The 22,943-nt window shown below is 38.6% G+C and overlaps 1 protein-coding gene and 1 long non-coding RNA gene across 4 annotated transcripts; one reads left to right on the top strand and one right to left on the bottom strand.

The window, feature by feature from the left end:
• Window positions 1-1,920: 1,920 nt before the first annotated feature.
• On the bottom strand, window positions 1,921-6,723 carry isl2b (ISL LIM homeobox 2b). Of its 3 annotated transcripts, none has more exons than XM_050052209.1 (6): window positions 6,558-6,723; window positions 5,982-6,171; window positions 5,360-5,622; window positions 3,984-4,267; window positions 3,149-3,316; window positions 2,101-2,844 (listed from the first exon to the last, which is right to left on the bottom strand). In XM_050052209.1, exons 1-6 carry the CDS (start codon window positions 6,613-6,615, stop codon window positions 2,728-2,730), a joined length of 1,080 nt encoding a protein of 359 aa, XP_049908166.1. In that variant the 5' UTR covers window positions 6,616-6,723; the 3' UTR covers window positions 2,101-2,727. The 3 variants fall into 3 exon arrangements, with proteins under 3 accessions (XP_049908173.1, XP_049908166.1, XP_049908160.1); XM_050052203.1 differs by having other exon boundaries at window positions 3,972-4,267; XM_050052216.1 differs by lacking the exon at window positions 6,558-6,723 and having other exon boundaries at window positions 1,921-2,844; window positions 3,972-4,267; window positions 5,987-6,171.
• A 1,629-nt stretch (window positions 6,724-8,352) lies between these two features.
• Window positions 8,353-11,554, top strand: LOC126391692 (uncharacterized). Its single transcript, XR_007570110.1, has 3 exons — window positions 8,353-8,455; window positions 9,442-9,578; window positions 11,171-11,554. It is a non-coding gene; the product is annotated as an uncharacterized LOC126391692 (long non-coding RNA).
• Window positions 11,555-22,943: the final 11,389 nt, after the last annotated feature.

Here is a 22,943-nt window from a genome sequence, read left to right on the forward strand (position 1 = left end):
TTGATAGACTTCATAGCAGATCATGTGGCCCGCAGGTACTCAGGCGTCATTTTATGGGTGTCAGAGGACGTGATCTCTGGTCTGCATGAGCAACACACACTAACACACTAACACAGACTAATGCGACGGGCTGAGGCGGAAAAACATAAAATGGAGAATAAAATTCAGTTGGCCTACATTTTTTTAGTTTTGGTGAAAGTGATTGTGCATTTAAATGAATTCACCTTTTTTTCTTATTTGCATTTTTTTTTAATATATAATTTTGAATTTAGAAATCATTTTAAGAACATTTCCTGACTGATTCTTCTTAGTTTTTTATTTCCTTATATTCATATTGATGTTGCAGCTCTCTAAATAAAAGCTTATTTTATTTAATACGTTCACAAATCTTTTTGCAGTTCTGTTTTGTTGCCTGCAACTGAAGGGTTAAAAATGACATTGGGATCATTTTTTTAAAGTAATACTAAATATTGGTTCAGTTCACACGCATATTATTTTAATGTTATCTATCTCGAGCCTTTGGGGGATGAGTTATATACAGTATCCAGGCTGGAAATTAGATGTTTTCGAAACATGTATGGCCCCACAATGATTTTGTGCTGCAGGACAGTTAATAGGCCTGCATTCTTGTCTGTAAGCGCCATTGTTATTTTTCTCTTATCTCTGTTATCTTAATCTGCTCGCATTGTTTGCTTATCTTATTTGAAATAGCTCAATTACAAATCTATTATTAGCCCGTTGTCATTCAAACTTCCGATTAAGACGCTGTCAGTGTACTAGACACAAAAAAATATAATAAAATAACTTTTTTTTGTATCATTTTTTCACAGCCAAAAACGATCTAATATGAAAATAAGGTCAGTAATAATTTGGTGAATTATTAACGCCAGTTTTGTTCAGGTAAGGATTGAAATCAGAGCTTGGGATTATTTAATTTGTTTTAAGAATTGTTTTGAGACTTAAACATATTTAAATTTAATTTATTTTCTTGTAATTAAAAACGCGTTTTCCTTTTCCTTTTTCTCTAAAACTGAATCAAAGACATTATTAAATTATCCCACTGATTGGCAGGTTTTTCCACTCCTGACATGATAAGTAAAATTGAGAGAGCATGCTCCTGTGCTCACTCAAGAAAAATAAATAAATGACCTATATGTATCTGGAAAAACAAGTGTCTCAGCAGACTCTCAGTGCATACATGGCAGCTTTGTTTTGTCCTGCACACAGTGTAAAGGAGGTCAGTTCATTTAGCCTGAGCTGTCATCTCGGCTGACCCGTGCGCAATAACGCAATTCACTCAAGGAAAATAAACCGAGGAGGAGAAGTGACCCTTTACGAGCTGCTCTCTGCTCCCCTCACATACGAGGGGCTTTGGGGGAGAGTGTGTATGTGTGTGTGTATAGAGGGGGGGTGTTTAGTTTGTTTGTTGTGGCTTCAGTCAGTGTATCGCTTGCAGGTGATGCCAGGACTAGATAAGAGGTCGCCGATCCCTCCGCGCTGTCTAGACCAGCTTGTGACTCAACCAGAGGAACTGGACTGAGCACAATTTACAGCAGGTTTTTGCCCCCGAGATAGTAAATGACCACTGACCGAGTCCTGCTATATAACCGAGGGGGAGAGCACCGCAGATGGAGGGGGGGTGATAAGACAACCGAGCCTCCAGGCTTCAATTCATTCACTTGATACAGTTTGAACAGGACAAACAACATATCCAGCGCAGCTGCATGAATATTTGTTTTAGTTTTTAAATGCTTTGAATCTGCTCCTCAAATCGGCCACTGTCCTGCAGAAGCTTTATTGTTGCACGTGTCCCAAATCAGAAATGACCCGCTGTCTTGAGGAGTAACGATCTGTTGCAGCGTCGGATCTGGACAGTGAATTTGACTTTGTCGCCATCAGAGCGGTGGAAAACAAAATGTAATTATAGCTCCGTGGAATCAATTCGTTTCTCGTCTTAGTTTTGCAATAAAAGATGGACAGTTGTTGTTAATGGCAGAGCTGCATTTTTAAATAAATTACGATATTGGCTTGAAAATGCAAAAAAAAAGTGAGAGCAGGTAAAAAAAAAAAAGAAGAAAAAATGCGCCTGCACAAACATTGGTCATCCAGACACGTCATATATGTATTCAGCTTTTTTATTTTTTTATCAGTTATTAATCCCTTTACGAATCGCTTTCCTAACAATAAATAATATAACAATAATTTACTTTGTGTTCGAGAAGCTCAAACAACCTGCCCTTAAGATAAAGTATTTTACAACACGAATAATTTGCAGATTATCATGCTCTGACCTTAAGACAAAGAGTCAACGGGACTCGACAACGCAATAAATGTATCAAAAAAATTCTCATGTTGAAGAAACAAGACACAATATCATCACAATGAAACCGCAGAATGTCCATCTGCTTCGACATGGAAATGTTTCCAATTTTCAGAGGGAAGGTTTGCTGTATATATCCATCAGGAGGTCTTCTGTACATCTGCTTTCTCCGTATCATGCAACAATTGTTCTGCTTTAGTTTTTTGTCAATGAAAGCTCCACAAAAAAAATAACTCGGAGTCATCGGTGCTTTCTTGGTTCCATCTCCTCCATGTCACAAAGAAAAACAAAAATCTCCTCTCTGTAGTTTGGGCGATGTGATGAGCTGGTCACATGCAAGGGGACCGGGATCATGCTGCAACTGTCCTTGCAGGAGAGGGGGACCGACAGGTCTGAGGGGCCCCGTTTCACGTCTCCACCGGGCTGGGTACCATACTGTTGGGGGTGTCCGGTAACTGAGAGGACAAAGAAGTCACGTCGCTGCCCGAGGAGTTCCCGAGAGAGCCCGATTCAGAGAAAGACACCTAAAGAGACAGAAAGTGCGTCAGAAAATGCGACATATTCAGGCTTTTATTTTGAAAGGCATTCCTTCAAAACACAGCTTCCCTGTCTTTGCTGATGTGAAGACACAATGCTGGCATGCATGTGTGCATGTATGTAATTACATGCTAATACTGTTTGTGCACATGTGAGCACCAAAATTCTTTGCGAGCGTGCATGCAAAATGGCTGATAAATAGATTGATAGGACTAAGTCATGGGTCTGCAGTGCATGCATGTCTCTGTGTGCACATCTAGCTCAGTCTGTGCTGAATACACACACACACACCAGTTGTTGGAAGGCTGGCTGGTCCAGGTCGCTCTGCAGGGCGAACTCACTCAGGGCTTTCCATGGAGGCTGGTAGGTCTGAACCTCCACTGGGTTCCCCTGCACGGCGCTCTCATGACGGATAGGACTCCCGGCCACAAGAGGTGTCCCTGTGAGACCCTGCAGGTTCTGACAAAATCATTTTTTTAAAAAGAAAACACAACATTAGCATTGTGTGTGTCATGCAAGAAAGCATATGTCACCTTTGAAAGCACTGAAAACCTCATGACACATACACGTTTTCCAAATTTCCTTTACCTCCAAGTTTCCTCAAAGATTTATCTATGGTCTCAGATGGAGACATGTTTCCCATGATGCAGACATAGCCTGGCTGCAGAGGATGTTTTAATCTTTCAGGTTAAGCAACTGAAGCCAAAGCAGTCGATCCATTATTTATTGACCTTAAGTTTGAATACAGAAAATCACTGGAGCCAACAGGAGCGGCTGTGCTGTGGCTTAATATAAGTTAAGTATTAAAAAATAAAGATTATAAATGAGGAAAATTACAGTGATTAACATTATAGGGAGAAGAGGAGTAATCACAGGGCAAACAGCTACCAATTTAAAAAAAAACATTTTTTTTTTAAGAAAACAATTAAGCCAGAAAGTTATTTAGTTCATATGGGTTGCATCTTTTCACTCTGCATCTTAATAGAATTTAAAAACAGAAATATGACAGGGTGAATTGAGTCAACATGTACCTTGGTCAAGGTTTTAAATAAACAAAGGCTCCATGAATGAATGAATGAATGAAAAATCGTAGAAATCAAGTGGCCAAACTTACGAAGATGCTTACAGTCTTATCACTGTGGTGCTGCTGCTGGAGCTGCTTCATCAGGATGGACTTCTTCTTGTCTTTGCAGCGCTTGTTCTGGAACCAGACCCGGATCACCCTGGGGCTCAGGCCAGTCATCTCCACCAGCTGCTCCTTCATCAGCGCGTCCGGCCTCGGGTTGGCGTTGTAGCAGGTCCGCAACGTGTGCAGCTGCTTCTCGTTCAGCACCGTCCGGACCCGGGTCGTCTTCTCAGATTGCTTGTGGACGTGGTTCCGATGCGGGGCCTGCCGCACCGTGACCGGGTCTGCAGAGGACGGAGGAGGAGGGGGGAAAGCGTCTGTCAGAAAGTGTAGAAAGGCCTCAGAAAGCCTTTTGGATTTTGAAATAAGTCAGCAGCCCATTAATCTCAATCTGCACTGTCTTGCCTTTGATGCCTCTTGGATATTTTGTGTTATGCAATAATAGCAATTTATCAGCCTGACATTTTTTTTAGAAATGTCTGCAAGAGGGGGAAAACATAACTGTCTTTAGAAAGTTCCTATGACAACAAAAAAAGCTTTGTGTATTTACATCTAACGTGAAAATAAGAACGAATACTGGTGCGTAATTTACTGAGGTGAAAGACAGTCATTTCAGAATTTCAGCTACTTTCATAACTTATGTTTACTTTTTTGTTATTATATATAATCCTTAACTGTATAGACTTTTCTTTTTTTCCCAGCAATCTGTATTTTCAGCTCAGTTGGTCTGAAAGGTTGAGAAACGCAGAGGGAATGTGACCTCCCTCCTGCAGCTGTCACCGCTGCAGGCCTGTGTGACACCGCGCTGAGGTGTGTGAGGTACTTTGAATCGAGCGCTTTAAAGCAGGAAGTTGGTGAACATTATTCACACATTTGCTTTGTTCTCCTTCTGTTGGAAGGAGCCCTCAGGATGACAGCTCTGCACACACACACACACACACACACACACACACACACACACACACACACACACACACACCGTCGAGACTCAAATACCAGATTATTCAGATAATGGTAACAGAGCAGGTTAACGCTAATGAGATCAATTATGAAATTAGCCCAAAGAAAGGTCGCAGCACACACTTTGCACACACACACCGAGCCCGTCACACACAAACAAATTATCTGGATGTTAAAGAAGGATAGAAAAAATACTAATGCATGACTTTTCCTTTCATTTCTCTAAACTAAAGCAGTTTTTTCCAACAAAAAATGTACTTTATATGAGTTAAATTTACTATAAAATATGAGAATTGTTTGCATAAATTTCTTTATCGACAGGCCTTTTATTTAGAAATAAATTGCCGACAATTCCTGTGTCCTAAATAAATAAATACAGGTAGTAGTAATAGTAATAGTAATAATAATATTCCGACCTGCCAGGTGCAGCGGTCTGTTGGAGTGGATGTGTCCGGGGCTGATGGGGCTTCCTGCGGAGTTCCTCTCCAGCAGCAGGCTGTGGTCCGCCCGGCACAGCAGCTCGTCTTCCCGCAGGGAGAACTCGTCCCCCGGCAGCAGCTGCCTGCTGCACACCGAGCACCGGAAACACTCGATGTGGTACACGTTATCCCGGGCTCTCATCACCAAGTCGCTGCTGCTGAATCCCAGGTTGCATTTTGCGCATTTTATTCCAAACAGCCTGGGAAATGTCGGGGGGGTGGGAAGGAAAGTCAAAGAATTAAAAATCTGGGGGGAAATGTGAGAACTCACAACGAGGAAAATTGTCGGCTGATCTAAATGCTGTTATGCTATAATATCTTTTTAATTTTAATAGATGTCATAATACGGTTGAGTGTGTTTTCTTGTACTTTGTGCAGTAAATATGTGTTACAAAGGTCTTCTGGTTTTTGCGCATTTTTTAAGCCCAAACTCCTACTTTTTAAATTAGGTTTGCCCTCTTCTGAAATAAATTCTTATTGTATTTAAATATATTAAACTTTACACTCAAAGTTATTTAATATAATACAAGCTAAACAGGAAATATTTCCAAACTCCTACCTTACATAATCTCTTTTGCAATATGTTTTGCCGTCCCGGACGAAACAAGTGCAGGTCTCATCCAGGTACTGGCTGCACTCTGCACACTTCAGGCAGGCTGCATGCCACTCCAGGTCGGGAGAGACTCTCAGTATGTACTGGTCATGGATCTGACTTCCACATCCTACACACATCGCGAATCCTGGCTTCTCTGCAAAGAGCCCGCAGCATTGTAACCACACACCAATAACGCATCCAAATAGACACAGTATCACAACAAAAACCCTGCAGCATTTACACTGTGTATTTTACATGTTAAAGTCCAGCTGGTGTGTCTCAGCTTTGCAGTGCATTCCTTTATTTTGCAGACTGGACAAGTCATGATGTTATGTAACAGATGAAGAAGCAAAACACTGAATTGTTCCGTTTCTAAAAACAATCACAGCCAAAGAAATGCTACCACACGGAAATGCATCATTAAGAAATTAACTTTACCAATCGCTGCACAGCTGAATATATCATGTAGCCCATAACACCACCGCGACGAAAAACCAAATCTGCCACTTAAAACTCCAGCGAGCAGGTTAGCTTACTTACTTTTGGAATGATCCCCCATATCACCCAAGAAAGAAGAGCTGAAAATAATATCCACCATACAGGACGGATAAAGGGGATTGTGGTAGATGCAGAAAAGATGTGAGGAGATGACTGGCCCTTCGGCTGCCTCCCTGATAACGTGTGTCTCTCCGGACTGGGAGGGTGCGAGGGTGGGGGTGGGTGGTGGGTTGAGGGCGAGGAGGCTGCGGGGTCCCACACGCTGCTGCTCTGACGTCATGACGCCGACACCGGACTCTCCAATCGCCTTTCTGCATCTCTGTCCCAACCTGTGATAAATAAATAAATAAAGCCAGTGTGTGTTTATGTGTCAAAAGCTTAAGAATGCAGATGTTCATATTTTGTTTAATCAAATAAAAAATAAAAAATCAGAAATGTTCATGTTTTAACGACAAAATGGAGCCATTTCCATCCGGTTTTTAAGATGCACATGAATTTCATGATGTTGATAATCATCATCATCACCATCATCATCATCGATGTACTAAAAAAAATGTGGCAAAGCCTCTGTAAAACTATTAACCACAAAAAAAAAATCCAGATTTGTTTAGTTAATCTAGCCTAAAAGTTGCATTTCTTGGTCACACAATGAGGCAATAACTGATTATTATCAGGGTATTATTTGGTCCATACACAGGATCACATGATTACATGCGTAAACTGTATGTTAAACTGTCCTGCACATATTCACACAGATAAGAAAGAACTTTCTGTCTTGCTCCCCTGAAGCAGGATTTTAATTTCGCATCTATTAATGTTTTGATTTAAGATGATCTGTGTATCTTGGTCAAACATCAAACCTATTTCCATTTCATGATGGGAAAATGATAATATTATTATTATTAATGATAATAAGAGTTGCATTGTTGGTCTTTAACTTGGAGGCACATTTTTTTGTTGTTTTTTAATTTAAGCCCAGAATGATTCATCCTTGCAGTAATTTCATTATTTATTTCTTCATTTGTTGGTCATAAGTTCAGCAGGATATGAGGACATCTGAAAAGCCACCTCTCCTTTCTGGTTGCCCATCTACTCGAGAACAAGGCCATCTATTGGTGGAAAAGCAGAACTACATTTGCCAGAGAAGGGGAGATGAGAAATGCTGAGCACACAGGAGACTGGACTTTAACTCAATCTTGAATCTATAATCTTCTATCCATAGACTAGGCCTATATGAAAACTAAATCTCTTAACTAAACTTCCATCTTGCAATTATATAAAATTTAAGTCTTCATGGGAATAATATAAAAAGCCATTGTTCAGAAAAATAAATGTATGAGTATCAAATTTGGGTCCAACAATTAGATTTACAAACATTGTATTGTTTAGATAACCTACATCCAATTGTCAATTTCCATTGACAGGTCGGTGTGTTTGCAGAGGAGTGAACAATACAGACAGTTGCATAATGCCAATGTTTGCTGTGTCTGTTCAAACATGTTTTTCCTCCTGTATGTTTTCAGTAGAGTTTGTTAAACCAAATAAACAAAGCGTCCTCCACTCTTCTCTGTCAATCATTGCTGCAGGAGCAGTTTGAAGGAGCTGCTGCAGTGGTCACATGTGATGTTGGGCAGCATCTCAACCAAGGACAGACTGGTCTACTGCTGATGTCTTGTTTCTGTTCGTTCAAGATATAGAGTAGATTTTTTTTCTGCATCTCTCTCCTCCCTCTTGCAACCACAGGTCAAACCAATGCACTTTGACAGAGGGACCGCAAAAGCAACTCATTCTGTAATGAGTCTTATTTTGAAAGCCACAAACCAGATGTGCTCCTCCTGCTTAAAACAGTGTCTTGATTGGTTCGGGGCTGGCAACTTTAGTTTGCTCACGAGCTGAGCTGACAGCATCGGTGTATAAGAGGAGGAGTTTGGGGGAAAATGGTGAGTAGAAATATATGAATGCATTCAGTCAGTTGTGTGTGTTAATGTGGTTATATTGCTTTAACAGTAAGGTGATGTTAACTACCAGCTTGGCTGTGGGTTTGTGGGGTCAAATCAGGGTCACATCAGGATACACAATGGGGGATTTATCCCTCAACGCTGTCTACAGGTGAGGCGCAAACTGTGGTTACTGTGTAAAAAGCAGCCACTTTTTTTTTTTAGAACAACAAATTGCGAGGGCATTGCATTGCTGCCAAACAAAATATTTTAGGCAAGATTGATTTCCCAACTTCCAGACAACAGATTTATTATGAATATTAATGATTAATTATTAATATTATTAATATATTAGTGAGGACATTGCTGCAGTCCACTAACCAACATATTAGTCTACAACTGGGGTCAGATATACATTTTTTATTTTATTTTAATTTGATTTTATTTATTTATTTANATATTAGTGAGGACATTGTTGCAGTCCACTGACCAACATATTAGTCTACAACTGGGGTCAGATATACATTTTTTATTTTATTTTAATTTGATTTTATTTATTTTTATTTTATTTTATTTTATTTTATTTTAATTTTATTTTATTTATCTATTTATTCATCTATCTTTTTTTATTTAATCAACAGCCATCATAGATTTACAGTCTGGTGTTAAGGAAATTTCTTTTGGGACCTGCTTTGTTAGCTGGCTGGTGTAGCTTCATGTTTTTGCACATGTGTTTGAGGACAGGGTCACTACTGTATGTTTAGTGTAGTATTCCTGCCATATCAGACCTGCTGTAGGAAATGCTTCTGGCCTTTGACACAGTTGGGTCTATACTGACACTTCATTGTCATTAAACCATGAAACAAACATGACCAATGACCTCAATGCAGGTTGTTGGCTGTCATACCAAGCACTACAAGTGAAGTGACGTCATAGTCGCCTATAAGGTAACATTATTTTGTGCTTTATCTTGTTTTTTATACTTGCAGACGTATAAAATGTTTCCTACAGGCCAGTCTCCTCCAGAGCGGCACCCTAACCGACAACCTGCCCTGTATTACACTGAATGCATCACTGCTGCCAGCAAGATGGGAGAAGTCTCATGCCTGATAGCAACTGTGTAAAGGTAAGCCTGCAGTATTTTTGGTTTGCCCAAACTGGTTCATTCAAGGGCACTGGTGATCAAAGGCATGCTGTACATCCTGTATCTCCTGCCTGTGTTAACACAGGCTCTTGTATGTTTTTTCAAATCAAAAATAGCTTAGAGTGACAGTGTTTGATGTGGAGAGTGATCCATCATTGCAGAAATGAAGCGACCTGGCAGAGCGTTCAAGAGTGCACAAACAAAAAGGGATACCTGAGCTATAATTAGACCACAGCTGACATGAAGGTAGTGAGTTCAGTTAGGATGCATGAACTGCCATAAGGTCGTTTGTTAAATGGCAGGAAGTGCTTTTATTTTCTCTCGGGCAAGGTGCCTAAGAAGATCAGGTCAAAGGGATCAAAAAGATACAAGTGGCACAACATGATTCTTAATGTGTGTGTGTGTGTGTGTGTGTGTGTGTGTGTGTGTGTGTGTTTCTACGTTGATTTTTTAATCAGAAGAGAATTAGAATTAGTGGTATACTGTTGGTTCCCACCAGATTAAGACGATTAAGAGGAATTTAATTGATTTTAGCAATTCGAAATCAGTTAAACGTCGCACACATCTGTGCTGGAGGCTCTGCTATTGGAAAGCTTTGCCACCTGTCAGTGGCAAAAAGGTGAACATTCCCTTTCACAAACTTTTCTTTCAAAACTAAACATTAAAATTAATGTCACAGAGATGAAGACTGTATATTTTTGTAAGTGTAAAGGTTGTCAAGGCTATCTTTTTACAGCTGTTAACCTTAATCCTGGCTCAGAAATATGGGACATAGAAATCCCTTTAGCTCTGTCTATTTATTGTTCGTATTAAATCTAATTCAACATTTAAAAAATACAGTTCCAAATATTAAAAAGTTTGCTGTATATCATGAGTTTATAAAAGCTGTAAAAGCTGTCGGCTACTGAAATTCGTCTGCTCAAAATCAAATTGAGTGAATCCAGACTCACTCCCAGAAGAATAATCCTCTGTAATTCATAGAGCAAAGTGTTTGGGCATGCATACAGAATCAGATATTGTATTATGCATATTGGATTTTAACTATTATATCTCAATGTTCTAATGCATCTAAAAGTTTTTTTTTCTTTTTAATGAGTGACTACTTCATCCTGTATTCTGCGATAGTTCAATAGAACTGTCAGCCTCTACATCTAATGGCATTTCAATTGAATTAGGATGCATTAAACTAAATCTTAGGTATTTTTTAATACGGCTCATATTGATCTTTATAAGCTTTACAAGGTGCAGTTTGTGGTTGATTTGATGTGACTGACTCACTTACATCAGTCACTTGAAATTGTACCACAGGTATGGTGTTTCTCAGAGAGAGTGGTATCGTATTCGAGCCACTTTTATTTCTTATTGTAAAAGCGGCTCGAACAAAAAAGAATTATGTTGCTGATATTTTTAAAACCAGGCTGAGCATGACCTCTTTTATGCTTTTACATAATACTTTCACCCTGTCCTCAGAGAGCTCATTATAACCATTACTTTACCTTTTATAGTCTCAGTCACTGTCACTAAAGCTCTGCAAGAGCTTTGTAAGCCTAAACATGTTGTGGTTGCCTTTACAGAATCTCCTCCCCAGAGTGTCTGCTTAGCTGGACGTGGCTACTATTTCAGACATCAGCGAGGTCAAATCCCAAGTCGCTTTTGTCAGGAGCGTGTGTGTGCTGGTGAGCCTCTTGTGATAAATGCAGTAAGCCGCGTAAACAATGAAAATGTAAAGAGCACTGAGGAAAGGCACACCGACCAAGCTGATGCTGTTTGCTTGAGGGTTCTTTGTAGCAAATTTGCGTCTCTGTCTTTGCTGCTCTCCCCTCAAGGATAAGTTAGAAACCAATATTATGATAACTCAGATTAATTCTGTAGAAGCATGCGTTAAGTGTGGGGCACTTAATCATTCAAACCTTTGGCAAAGTTTTGATCACAATGTTGTGCCTTATTTATGAACGCTGTATAACAGCCTGCAGAGAGGAATAAAATATTGAATGTAGACTAAATTATCACATGCGCTCATTGTTCTGCTGATGCAGCAGGTCAGGGGTTAAGTTTACGAGTGTTTCATGTGTGTGTATTCAATACAGAGTGACAGGAAACGTCACGTGCAGCGTTATTGTTTGTGACCTGTTAATGACGGCGAGATCAAGCTCAGCCATCCTAGCTGTCACTCCAGCATAAAAGCCTCCCTGAAGAATCTCTAATCACAATTTGATGGGGCCCATTAACCTCATGAAATATATATGTGTGACTGAAATCATCCACTTAAACTTTGGCAAGAGCAAAATGTTCTTGTTTGGAATTCAGGGGGGGCTCTCCTGGGCTGCATTACTGAACTTTTCACAGTGACTCGTTGTCTCTTGAATGTTTTAGGGTTCTATGGCACTTTGCCTTTATTGTCAGACCTATAAGTAATTTACTGTGCCGATTCCTTCGAAGTCCCCGGGCTTGATTCAGTTGAAGTTGTGCCAATTTGTTTATGTCCACTGGAGCATCTTTATTTTTTAAGGACAAAAAAGGATGAAGTGCTGCTATTGAGTCGGGTAGTGACGTTTTCTTTTGTAGCTGTTATTTTTTTCAAATAATTCTTCGGTGAAAACAGACTGATCCTTTTTAAAGTTGTACAGCTTAACAATGTGCCATGGATTTTTTAAAATTTATTCAAATATTTTGGTAATCATTTCAATTCCAGCTGGTTATGTCCTTAATTAAGATGATTTTTAAAAACATGTACAATATATGGACACTTACTTTTGACATGCCTCTTTTTAGTTCAGTTTAGTTTGTTTGCACAAAGGATAATAGCAAAAGTAAGTAACAAAAAACATTGAAAAGATCATGAGAGGCACAAACTCCCAAAGGGCTTACAGTAAAACCTCCCCGCTAGGATTTACAATTTATTCTAATACACTGAATATTTGATATATACTAATAAAATGAGATTAAAATAAGGAAAGAAAAAAAGCCTTTTAATTAAAGAACCCATTCCTTAAATGATACAAATGCTTTTACTCACAATAATTGTCTAGCTGTTGTGTAATTAAGATATCAAAAGCCACACTTCAGGGTACTGTATGGTGTATGTTTTTGATTAATTTAGTAAGATTCCCCACCCTCTCCTGCTGGGCTTTCATGATGGCTCCAGCAGAACTCTAAACCAGGAGTGACACATCGGAGCTAAAGTGATATTTGGAGATACAATATGGCAAACCTTTTTCAGGGTATCGTAAGTGTATTCAATTTTGGATATGCAACATATTTCATATTTCTTCCCAATACTGAGCCAACTAGTTTTTGTTGTTTTTATCATGTCCATCATATCAAATTTGGAAAACCTTTTTGAGGCCAAGTTTTTGAGGCCAAGTGACCTATCAGGCCTATTAGTGTTAAAGAAGCACATTGTAGCATGTGCAGTTTAGTGTGTATTTGTACCTGAAGTTGCAACAGAAAGAGTTCATGCAGTGTTTTGTGGTCCCGGTGGAAATCAAAGCTTAAACCTCGCGGCGGCTGACCTTCATGTCTTTGTGTTTATTTAAGATGAGGCCTGAAGAGCCCTGACAACTCCAAGCTGCTGTATGAGCTGGCTGGTAAACTGAAGGCTGCAGGTATTTTGTTTTCATACACGTGTGCTTTGTCAATATCTTCCTATACGCGTGTGAGGGCGTGTGCTTTCTGCATGATTTTTTTCCTGTGCACTCACTTGCCTGCACATGAGAGAAAGAGGGAGTTTTATGACATCATCGCCTCTATTAAAATGCAGTGAGAGCTTCTAGAACTGCTGTAGCGTCTGGCTTCGTTTCCATTGAGATGCAGGTCAGCCAGACGGGAAGGATTGTTGCTCCTGGAAGTCGTTAATCACATGCACGCTTTGTTTGTTTGTCTCTCAGCACAGGGTCCATAAATATTGTATTTTGATCAATTAAAAAACTGAAAACTTGAAAACAAAACTTTATCATATAACTGCTTATAAACTATTTATTCGTAACTTGGATTCAAAATCAGAGATATACTTTGCTTTATAAAATAATCCAATCTGAACACTGTTAAATGACAAAAAAAGACAAATCATAACATATAGCCTACTTTATCACATCTGAATCATACTTGCAAAAACACAGAAATTTCTTGAATAATGCACCAATATATCCTATAAAACTGTTTTTAAGCATTACTGTAGCAGTGTTCTTCATGTTTTATAGTCACCTCATAAGTATGATCATGAGTCACCAAAGGCATGTGCCACTGGGCTAATTCCTACACACCGTATGTAGCACCATTTATTCTAAAATCACTGAGAGTGTATATGTCTGTATTATTCTGCAGTATAATATTGTGATTACTTTAATTTTACCACATTTGAATGAGTTGATTTTTACATTTTTTTGACTCCTGCAAAGCATCATTTGACCGTCTTGAAATGTATTTAACGGCTGATTTAAAGCTCTGAATGATTTACCAGAGCCAATAGTGAGTTAGATTTAAGTGCTTTGACACAACTCTTATGTCCACAGTCAGCCAAAAGTGAAATTAATACAAGCACTCAAGTTATAAGATAATAAAAATGTGTTGATAGATACCTCCTCAGATCCCTTGGTGATGACCTTAAAGACAAATACGGTGAAAATGGACCAAAACGTTTTTACCTTTAATACATAATGACAGTGTATTTAACAAAAAATAATTATAATAAATCAAGAGCAGTGATGGTACGTCTGCATGCACAGTTATTTATTTTGTGACAGACTCCTCAAAAATGTGTCAGCGAGAAGAAAAAAAAATTCACATCCTCATGCATGCAAGGCCGTTCTGAGAGGGGAACCATGTTGCAGATTTATAATTCATAATTCTTCTGAGTTAATGCAGTATTCACATGATAATTAGTATTAATTTTTGATTGCTGCCTCAGGGCAGCTCTGCATTGTTAGGCTGGAGAACCTGTGCCATTATTACCTTATCAGTGTAACTGTCAGCCGCCTCTTTTATTTTACAAATGTGCATCTTGTATTTTATTATCAGCCGCTCTCATCAGCGCAGAGCAGCCGTCTTGTTGCTTATCAGCAGCTTTAACAAGAGGCTGTGTCACTTAAATGAGGAGGGGAGCATCTCTGTTTGGACCAATCAAAACAATGCTATCACCTCAAGTGTGACGCCTCTGAGCACACTGAAACAGGTCGTCTGTAAGGAATTCTGTTCACTGAAAACAAATATCCATAATCTCCAGTTAATCAGTTTTACTAGTAACAGATGGATATTTATTAGCCAGAATTGCATGTACAGTTAATTATAGTTTTTGTTTAACTCATTTAAATTTAATGGCATTGTTTGAAGCAGAAAAGTTCACATATTTGTTTCAGGGGGTGGAAAATACAAATGGAAGACTGTACAATATAATACAGTCCATACGCAGATTACAAAACAATGGGCCCCTGGTTTGCAGTTCGTTTGCATCTCTTTGTGGACATTTTGAGTCTCTTCCTGCTACCTGTTAATTTGAGCAACATATTGCATGTGAAGGCTAGTGGGTCCCTGACACATTGGGCCCCTGGACCTGTGCCCAGTTGGTCCATTCAGTAATTCATCCATGACGCAATCTGATGTAACAGTTAGGATTTCCTGTTGTTTTATTAACGTAGTTGTAAATACAGGCATTCTTGTCATTTTAAACAAAAATCTCATTTAGTCTCTTGTCATGAACTTTGCATGAACTGATTTCTTTAAAACTTTAAACAGTTAGTCTATTTAAAGATAAGTCAACTGATTGAAAGTGAATCTGCAGCTATTTAATAACTGATTCATCATTTGATGATTATTCTCTGGTTCCAGCTTCTGAAATGTGAGAATCTGGTGCTTTTCTTTGTCATGTATTAAATACATTTTTAAGTAAATTTAGTCCATAAGCTATTTGAATCTGTTTTTGGCTCTATTGCATGATAAGATGAACATGATCTGATCTATTGTCGTCAAATATTACTGCAATAAACTTGGCCAAGACACAAAGTGCACTGAAGCACTGAAAAGGTTTTATGTAAGTAGTTAATCCAGTGTACAAAAAGAGGATAATTGGCTGGAGAATAATAATTTTTCACACTTTTCTGACCAAAAACATCATAGAGTAGGTATTGTTAGTTGCAGCATCACCCTGAAGATTAAGCACTGACTGCACTCTCAGATGTACAACACCACCATAAGTGCTGCTGGGAAATTTAAAGTACAACAGTCCCAGCTTCAGTCTCGTGCCATGTGCTGCGCAGTGTTCTGCTGACTGACCAGCTGATTAATTCACTTGTGTCACAATCTGCCTGTTTTGTACAGCACTCATGTTCTCACACCTGAGGGAAGCTTTGCTGTGTGAAGGAAGAGGTTTCAGCATCACTTTGGGGTATTTTATTAACAGGACAGCAGGTGCACGACTCCCTGACCCGCTCCCTCCACCAGCTGTGTGTGTGTGTGTGTGTCTGTGCCAGTGTGTGTGAGCATGTGGAGACCAAATGGCAGACAAGCAGAGCTCTGGGAAAACTGACCGAGCCTGGCAAATCGACTGGTGACTCTGGTGAACCAAAAGCTGCCTGCTGCTGCCTCAGTCGGCTCCTTTCCAGAGGAAACTTTGGAGAGCTGTTTGTATGCAGCTGGATACTGGAGGCAAAGGGGTGTGCTTTTTTTTTGTTTCTGTCTCTCAAGTGAAAAAAAAAGGCCCCCTAGATTGACAGCGCCTTTCATACTGTATTATCCGGCCTGGCTTTTAACTCCAGGAGAACTGTGTTCACAAATTGATGCTCTGCTCCTTTGGGGCTGTAGCTGAAACATTAAATTGTACTGAAATATTCATATGTGAGTGCATTTAGCTGAGAGCAATTGATGTGCGACTCCCCAGAGGCCAGATTGAAATGTTGCAGGGCCCCAGCACGCGCTGGCAGACCGACCTGAGCTCTGGCCGGGACAGTGATTGTGATTTAGCTGAGGCCACTGACTCAGACTAAGTTGGAGGCTACTGGATTTGGGACAGCTGATATCAGTGTCTGCCCTGGTGGCGCCACAAGCCAGTTGGCAACTTGAAGGTTATCAAGGAATTTACAGAATTTAAAAAAAATATGGGGTAGGTAGAAAAAAGCAATTTATGAGCCCATCCCCCTCTTGAAATAAAAAAACACTGTTACAAAAACACCAATAAGTAATTTAAGCTTTTCAACAGAACATTTCAACATTTCCGGGATGGTCGTCAGTTAGTTTTAAATTGATACATTACACCATAGAGCATTTATTCCCCCAATAAAAACACAGACGTGGGCTTTGTTTTAGAAAAATAAAATAAAATAAAATAAAAAATAAAGTAAAATAATTACATTTAATACATTTACATCATAAATTGTGGCACAAAAATTCACCAGAATGCAGGAAATTAAGTGTTTGATGCCTAAAATGTTCTGATGGAGGATCCCTCACCCCTCATGTTCTACGTCCTTGCATTATACATTCAGATATTTTGTGAATATCAATGACTCCATTAAAATGTTAATGTTGTAAGTATTTTTATTGAAGTAATTCTTTTCTATTAATATTTCTACATCTGTTAACTAAATGCAGGAGCTCTACACTGCAGTTAGTATCTCAGGAGCAGTTCAGCATCAGGCTCAAGTGAAAGACAGTCATGTCAATTGCATCACAAAAAACTGACAGAAAATTGTGTTTTATATTCTACCACCACTGTATTTTATTTATTCCTTCATAAATATATATACTGTACATATACAGTGTATTCAGCTATAAATATAGCATGAGCTTTTCACAAGAGCAAAGTCAAAATTCTTATTTAATTCAAAGGTTTGTGTTTGGAACAGTAAACAAACAGTCAGCCTGAGATTGAGAAAAGCATGAATTATTAGTTCACTTTTGGAATGAAGGTTAGTTTGAAAGTGTTTAAATCATTAATTTTCACTGACTCTGTATGCACTTACATCTTAAAGCTTCGTTAAATGTAAATGTTTGGTCAAGATGTTTGTGCATTTGCAGCAGAAGCGAGACACTGAATATGAATATGTACGCGGCTTCAATAGGATTTAGAAAAATGTTGAATCTGTGGCAGACATTTCCCCGAAGAGTCGAGCTCTTTACTCTGAAATGTTTGCTAATTTACCCTTAATGTAGCAAGTCATGCATAACTACATACTTACATGTTGAACTGCTGAATTAATTTCGATGTTGTGCAGATTATTTTATTCAGTTCTTTAGAGCACACAGTGATGTAGCATCTCCTCTCCCAGAGGACCATCTCAGTTGTGTCCTCATGTTTATCCCATGACGAGTTCAGCGTACGTCTTCTGATTGTTTGTAATATATGCACGGGCAACAAGAACAATTATCAGTGTTTTTTATTTTCTGCTCTTTGGAAAAAAGTAGAAAAAGCCAGAGAACTTGACAATCAGCAAATCAGACACAAGAATTTGTTGCTGTTCATACTTTGTTAGTTTTTTTATTAGCAAATTAAAAATGTGATTTTTCGTTCATTAAAATCTGATTTAATAATTAATATTATATCTCCAGAGAACTAATGTGATTGAGCTTGGTCACTCAGTGGGTCTTGTTTCCAGTTCCAGTTTGACCCACTTTTATCCCAGGTACCATAACAAGCGTCTGACGGGAGGGTACCCGAAGAAAAACTGTTTTATGTAAATGGAAAAAAAATCTTCTGTAGCCATGACAACAGTCTCCTGAGTAGATTTCTTCAACCAAGCGCACCTCTGGATCTTGTGCACTTAAGAAATATGTTTCAAAAAGAGAACCTGGGAAGCTTTTTAAAGAATGATGTATAATTTATTTGTATTTTTCTCCTGCTTCAGAGCCTCCTGAAAGAGTGTCCTGTGTTCCTGTGTGCGGCGTGTTCTGAATCTGTCAGACCGCAGCAGTAATGCAGTCACACTCCCCACATCTGTTGGTTCTCAATGAGATTGACTGTTTTTAACATATATCCAGCTGTTCTGCGCCATATTGCAGCTATCTAAATCTCTTCCACGCACTTGAAAAGAAGTTGCATTCAAAAACAAGACCACTTAGGTGTTGAATCACTAAATGCTTCCTGGAGAGACAATTGAAATCTTTAAATTCTGTATATTAAAATCAGCTCATTGTAACAGTAAAATTATGTTAGATAATTCAGTGGTTCAGTTTTCTTCACCATATTTTAACTTTTTAGCACATTTCAGAAGCTGTCAGCTAACATGGTTTGCAATGCCTGGTAATTGCTGTGGAGTTGTACTGAGAACAAACACAAACTAAAGTGCACAGTTAGAGTTTGATCAGAAAGACAGAGTTTCACAGAAAGGTAATGAGATTAAAATATTAAACCTGCAATAACTTTTCTTTGGCCACTTGGGGGCAACAGAAACAATCTGTAAGCATTGACATATCTTTTACGTAAAATAGCAAACTCATTAGCAAACACTTGCTTATTTCCAAATGCAGTAGTAGTTCGGAGAAACATCAGCATTTATTTGGAGCATAGACTGTAAAATAAAAATAATGGATGTAGCTACCATGACATCACCCACTGGTTTGTGGACTCCTGTTTTGAAGCCTCGAGTCTGTCATTATGTCCGTGGCCATCTTGGTTTGGAGCCAGTAATGACCATATCTGACCGAGAGGCTGGTGCTGTGGAGGAACAAGAGGTGGATCTGACTGAGAAACCAAGGACACTATTGGCAGACAGCCTGTCACTCAAAGTGGTGCACCTGTAATTATGCGTAACATTAAGCCTTAATAGCACTTAAACAGGTGAGTTATATAAAAAAATGTACCCCCGCACAGTTGTCATGAATGTTGATATTAGCTATAGCTGGGACAACGATAGAAATAAGTCCTGGACTTTTTCGTTCCATCCCTGACAAATGCAGACATTTGTATTTATTGTTTTAAATTGTATGTATTGCTTGTGTCAACTAGAGCACTCAGAGAGCACAGACCTCCGCCAAGCAGCTCGGATTTCCCGCCATTTTATTATTTTATCCACTTCGCTTCAACCAATCACCACCAAAATATTATCATCTGTTCCTTGTCCCATTATCAAGCTTTCCTGAAAATTTCATCAAAATCCATTCAGAACTTTTCAAGTTATTTTGCAGACAAACAGACCAACGCTGGCGAAAACATAACCTCCTTGGCGGAGGTAATAAATCAAATCAAAATCAGACCAAAACATTTTCTGTACCGGGCTGTAAACATGTTTATTTCTGCTGTAAAGTTGGGCATTTTAACATGGGGCTCTTTGGGGACTTACTGGCTTCTGGAGCCAGCCCCAAGTGGCCACTCAAAGAACTGCAGTTTTTTGATATTCCTACGTTGGCTTAATTTTTCAGCCGTGATGAATGTAAGTCCAAAATTCATTCTCTTTTTAGCTCCATTTTTGGCTCCTACCAACTCTTTAGGCAGAGTGCGAAATACTTTATGACAGTCTTTGTCTTTATGAACCTTTCAAAGGATTTTTCACTTAAAGGACACGTGTTTAAGTCTTAGTGGCATCTAGTGGTGAGGTTGCAGAATGCAACCAAGTGAATACCTCTTTCCTCACCCCTCCCTCCCAGGTGTATAGTAGAACCTATGGTGGCCTTCACTTCAACATAAAAACACAATAAAGCCAGTGTTTGCTCCTTTCTGGGCTACTGTAGAAACAACATGGCAGACATTGTGGAGGATGAACCGCTCCCTAGATATGAAGGGCTCATTCTTAATGAAACACAATGAATCTTAATTTCAGGTGATTATACACTTATGAAAACAGTTATAAAAATAATATTTTGTTTCTGGCAATAGATCCATCTAAACTCTACTGACTGGTCCTTTAACTCCGACCTGCCATTACACCTTACTGTACGACTTGCAATCTCCAAAAGCAGCTCTTTCAAGGTTTAAATCAAGGTGAAATTAATACTTAATTCACTGACCCATGACATTACTTACTACCACAGCCATGCTCTTTCCTCACAGTGCACACGGGCTGACATAGCTAGAGTATTTAAGGCGTCATATAGAAGTCATGTAGCTTGGCGGAATAAAGCACCTTAAGTTTTTAAGATAACAAAAACAGCATACTTTGATTTAAGGCCTATCCTTCACTGGCTCCATAAGATTCTGTTGCAAAGTTTTTTAAGTGCAGTAGTCATATTCATTATCTCCTGTAGGTATACCTACAGATACATTGGCCTAAAACACAATGAGATACAGCTTATAAAATAATAATCCATCTTTGTTGATGTCATTTTGATCTGTGCAGCCCTGGTAGAAAAGAAAGGACTCTTTCAGGGCACATTATTTTAATATGACCCACCAAACTGTCTAAGAAAAATCATTTTGCAATGTTTGTGACAACAAAGTCATCCTCTAAATATTAAGGATTAACCCTGAGCTTCAGTAAATGTATGCATTCAGTGAAATAAAATAATTAAATAATTCACATTAAAGAAAGGACGGAAGGAAGTGGTCGCCTTATTGTACCTAAGAGTCAGTAGATGTTAATCAACAATGATCATGTAATGTTAATGCAGTTAAAGTGACTCCCTCTGTGCCATTATTAAAACATTTTAATTATTAAGTGTCTAATGGTCACTGTTAATTCACTTAGCTTCCTGTGAGCATGACAGGGACGTTACCTCTTGATTCGTCAGAGAGGTCCCAAAAGCAATTTACTTCTTAGCATGTCTCCTAAAGGTCTGCTCAGTGTCCCCGCCTGTCACAACTCAACACTTAACTCAGACTGACCTGGAATGATACGTATTGACAAATTGGGTTCATATGAATCATTAAGGCACACCTTTCATTCCTCCTGTAGTCATAGAGAGAAGGCATGCGGCATCATGTTTTGTTTACAGTTATCAGCAGTAATTAGTGTACAAATAATGTCGTGTCACCACTGGATGGTGCTGCTCAGGGTGGAGCTGGAAGCTGAAGCGTGTCTCATCTTTTACATGGCTGGTTGAGCTGGACGGGGCTCAGATTAGAGGCACAGCACCTCCACTTGAGACATTAATACCAAGACAGCTGTGACAGATAGAGGCAGAGCCACGTTTTGGCAACTGTATTCAACAGGATTCCTTTGTGTATATCAAGAGCCAAGCAGATCATTATTTATTTACTCCTTCCATGGCATGCAATAAGCACTGTTGTTTTTGTAAACTAGATTGATGTTATGGGTGTAGTAATAGCTGGGCGGTTGCAGATTCAGGTTATCAACTTACATGTTGGCTCTTAAAAAAATACTATGACACAGTTGGCTGCTGAAGACAAAACCTGGTTTGTTGGGAAACTTTTCATTTAAGGATCAGGTGGATTTTACATCATCAACCTTATTTGCTGTTGTTTCAGTACACCTCTACATTTTCCTGACTATGATTTTTAAAAGTAAAATAGAAAGCTTGAAAGCATAAACCTGTTTCTGTACTGTGTGGAGTAACTTTATTCACTTGAACTGAAATTTGTTTTATTTTCATATATTCTTTTTTTCAAGTTGTTCCAAAGATGATTGAAGATTTTAACAAGTGATCATTAGTTAAACCAGATTTTAAATTTCTTTCTATTTAAATTTGAAACAATGACTTCCTGTTAGTGGCACGTAAACCTTCCTAATAACAATGCTGCTTCACATTTTGAATTTGAATTATTCTATCACATTTAACATAGGTGCCTTATTAGATGCCACACATCTATGATTCTTTCATATGTAATTCAACATTTTTAATAAAGCTATTGTTTGCAACAAACTGTTTGCATTTGCTTTAACATTTTCTCTTATTTTTTATGATAGTACAGTAGGAAACTGAGACAATAGACCCAAACTGTTTCCAGACTGTTGCCCACAGTAGCTGTCTATGCTATGCTCGTCTCACATAGCTCACTGATCCAGGTTCACATCAAATTTTTACTGAGTCTTGTATAATAAAATAACATCCTGGATTAGTTGATCTTGCACTCGTTTAGCCAAGTCTTCATATGTGGCAGACTGTATGCAGCCTCTTTACACAAAATGCTTCCAGTGTCATCCATCAGCATTTACTTGTGATAAGGGAAACCATGATGGACGTGGGGCTAGAGCGGTCTTGAGTTAAGACACTGTGGTTATTAGAAACCTTTTTTTTTTTAATCTAATTACGAGATGAATGCAACAACAAAAAAGAGAGGAAATTCAAATTTGGAAGGGAGCCGAGGTGTTATAGTTTTGTATTGTCCTTTAGTTTTTATTTGTATTTTGTTTTAAATTTTTGTTTTCAATTCTGTTTAGTTTCAATTAGTTTCCATAATGTGTTTCTTTATTAAAGTTTATTTTTTAATTTTATTACAAATGTGAAGTTTTGTGAAGTTTTTAT

The sequence above is a fragment of the Epinephelus moara genome, chromosome 1 (genome assembly GCF_006386435.1).
Source record: "Epinephelus moara isolate mb chromosome 1, YSFRI_EMoa_1.0, whole genome shotgun sequence".
NCBI classification, from domain to species: domain Eukaryota; kingdom Metazoa; phylum Chordata; class Actinopteri; order Perciformes; family Serranidae; genus Epinephelus; species Epinephelus moara.